Source organism: Lolium rigidum, chromosome 4, assembly GCF_022539505.1.
Source record: "Lolium rigidum isolate FL_2022 chromosome 4, APGP_CSIRO_Lrig_0.1, whole genome shotgun sequence".
NCBI classification, from domain to species: Eukaryota; Viridiplantae; Streptophyta; class Magnoliopsida; order Poales; family Poaceae; genus Lolium; species Lolium rigidum.
Genome location: NC_061511.1, coordinates 161,822,151 through 161,824,712, shown reverse-complemented (window position 1 = coordinate 161,824,712; position 2,562 = coordinate 161,822,151). Strand labels below are relative to the sequence as shown.

Here is a 2,562-nt window from a genome sequence, read left to right as displayed (position 1 = left end):
CGCACTTCTCAGGCCTGTAGAGAAATTCCTTAAGACAGCAACTTAATGAAGAATCTTACACGCATTGGCGCGTTGCACAAAATTTGTATCAAGCACAAAATTAAACCTTGGAGAGTTGCAATTTGGGATATGCTGCACGTGCTAGGGTCCGCCTTACAGCGACTCCATTGACCTCTAGGATCAGAAGAAGGAGGCACAAGTATGTGATGGAACTGCCCAACGAAATATTACTGTATTACTAGTGGTTGGATGCTGAAAATATGAAGTACTCGTAGTACCATATTTTTTTACCTGATATACGTCGTAAGCTGAATTCAAGATGAAATAGGGGGTTCTAATGTTTGGAAGCACGTATTGAGGAAAAAAACACTGCAAGAAGGCGTGGAAAGCGTAATTAATAAAACTATAGCGCAAATGATCTGGTTAGGAAATGCAAAAAGCCCTGACCTGATAAGGATCGAGTGAGGAATTCAGACAGTCCTTGTTCAAATTCTTCTCAGCTCCCTACATAAATAATAATAATTCAAAACACACTTGAGAATAATCTTCAAAACATCGTAAAAGCTCCCAAATTACTGTGTGAATAGGTGGTTTACTGAGGAAGAAAACCTGCACGGCAACGAGGCTGCTAAAGAAAGGCCTAATGGTGTTGTTGCCAGAAATGTCATCCCTGCAAAATGGCATAACTTCTTTCAACACATTTGACTTAAATCTCAACCCTCCAAAAGAAATTGGTTTGCTTGATCAGCTCCAGCGTTACACATCAAGGAAAAACCCGGCATCGCTCATGCATTTCACCGTGGCGGTGCCTCCCAGACGCTCCTGGAGGTCATCACAGTGGAAGAATGTAGCTAGGCCTCCTGCTGAGCAGCCCGAGAGCAGCACCTGAAGGATTCAGAACTTGCTCAAAACCAAGATCGCTTAACTGTCACACAACTATCTATCTTTATGCAGTGATTTGAGCCAAACTGAAACTCAAATAGTAATTAAAAGCATACCATTCCTGAAAAAAAACATGGGGAAAGTATGTAGAATAGTGATGAGATCTGGAGAACCTTTTCGGCTCTGTGGAGGCCTTTCTGGCAGAGATCTGTGATGATAGCATCCCATATCCTCTGACCTCTCATGTAGATGACTGAAGACTGCGGCAAAAAACAAGCAGTCAGCACCTGGTATACGTACTGTACAGTACACCCGGTGATTTGAGATGTGATTTTAGGAGTACGTACACCATTTGTGAACTCTGAATCGCCTGCGAAGGAGCCGCCGTCGCAGTACCGCAGCTTCACACGATTCCAGTTGTAAAAGTCTGGTCGAATTGTCGGCAAACATCGTGTCAAAAAAATCTATAGCAAATGAGGATGACTGAATCTGAAGCTCTGATGTTTTGGAGCAGAAATTATCGCAGGATGGCCTGATGCAGATAATGGGCTGATTAATCATTCTTGTAGGACCGTCAGCTTGAATTGGCAATGGGCCAGGATGATAAAGCAGAACCGTTGGCGCTGCTGCATGCTAGCTACGCTACCTACCGGATTATTATGATCTGTTGAGTCTGGCGGTCACCTTTCGCTTTAGCAGACACAGTACCACTGTTAAGGCAAACATGCAAATGCCGTGTTGATCATCATCCTCTATCATCTACGAACTGGCGTGCAAGGCACGATGAGATGAAGAATGGGTGGGTGAAACGTCTTGCTGAGGAACTCTGAATTGTGTTCGAAACAGAAATGAAGCTGGAAGAGCAGCAGTTGTGTTGAGGGAGGCACCTGGGTTCATGGCGGGATCGTTGCTGAGCACGCCGGAGAAGACCTCGAGCTTGGTCATGAGGCTGGTGGAGCCTCGGCGCGTGCCGGCCCTCTCGGCGCACGACCGCGCGCTGTTGCACCAGCCGCCGCCCTCGAACTGGAGCAGCCAGCCGCGGGCGCCGGCGCCGGAACCGCGGTGGAGGTGGTACGCCGGCGGGCTCCCGTCGAGGCACACTGCAAATCGACGCGCGCCATTACGCACGCATGTCAGGCTTAGGAAGATGAGCTGAGCAGGGCAATGAGGGGACGGCTGGAGCAGAGTACTTGCCTGCTCCCGTCGACGCGGCGTCCGGGACGAGAGTCATGTCCACAAGCAGCCTCTTCTCGACCGCCGCCGCGGCAGCAGTGACGGCGACGAGGAGCACAGCCGCGGTGAAGGCAGCTGCCCACGTCCAAGGCCTCCGCCGAGCCATGCCGACGACAGCTGCGGGTACCGACAGAGGTCGACAACGGGCAGAAGAGGCGCCGCGCGGCAGTCAGAAAACTTGTGTGAGACGTGGATTCTGCGTGTCAGGTGGCTGCAGTCCAGGCCTGTCTCGAGCAGTCTATATGTACAGCCAAAAATATAGCCCGAGAAAGCTATATTTGGCTAGTTTCATATTAATTCGGTATGTTTTAGATATCTCAATGAAATCATGCTAGTAAAATCAATAAAATCTTAGCAAAATCTTATCATATCTATGTGATCTTAATATTTTTCTACCATTTTATTTAAGTATCTAAACAATACCGCATTAATACAAAACTAGTCAAA

At 48.0% G+C, this 2,562-nt stretch overlaps 1 protein-coding gene across 1 annotated transcript; it reads right to left on the bottom strand.

The window, feature by feature from the left end:
- Positions 1 to 756: 756 nt before the first annotated feature.
- Positions 757 to 2,221, bottom strand: LOC124649628 (pectin acetylesterase 9-like). The gene is made up of 5 exons (XM_047189225.1): positions 2,077 to 2,221; positions 1,770 to 1,982; positions 1,230 to 1,309; positions 1,056 to 1,142; positions 757 to 885 (listed from the first exon to the last, which is right to left on the bottom strand). Exons 1-5 carry the CDS (start codon positions 2,219 to 2,221, stop codon positions 757 to 759), a joined length of 654 nt encoding a protein of 217 aa, XP_047045181.1.
- Positions 2,222 to 2,562: the final 341 nt, after the last annotated feature.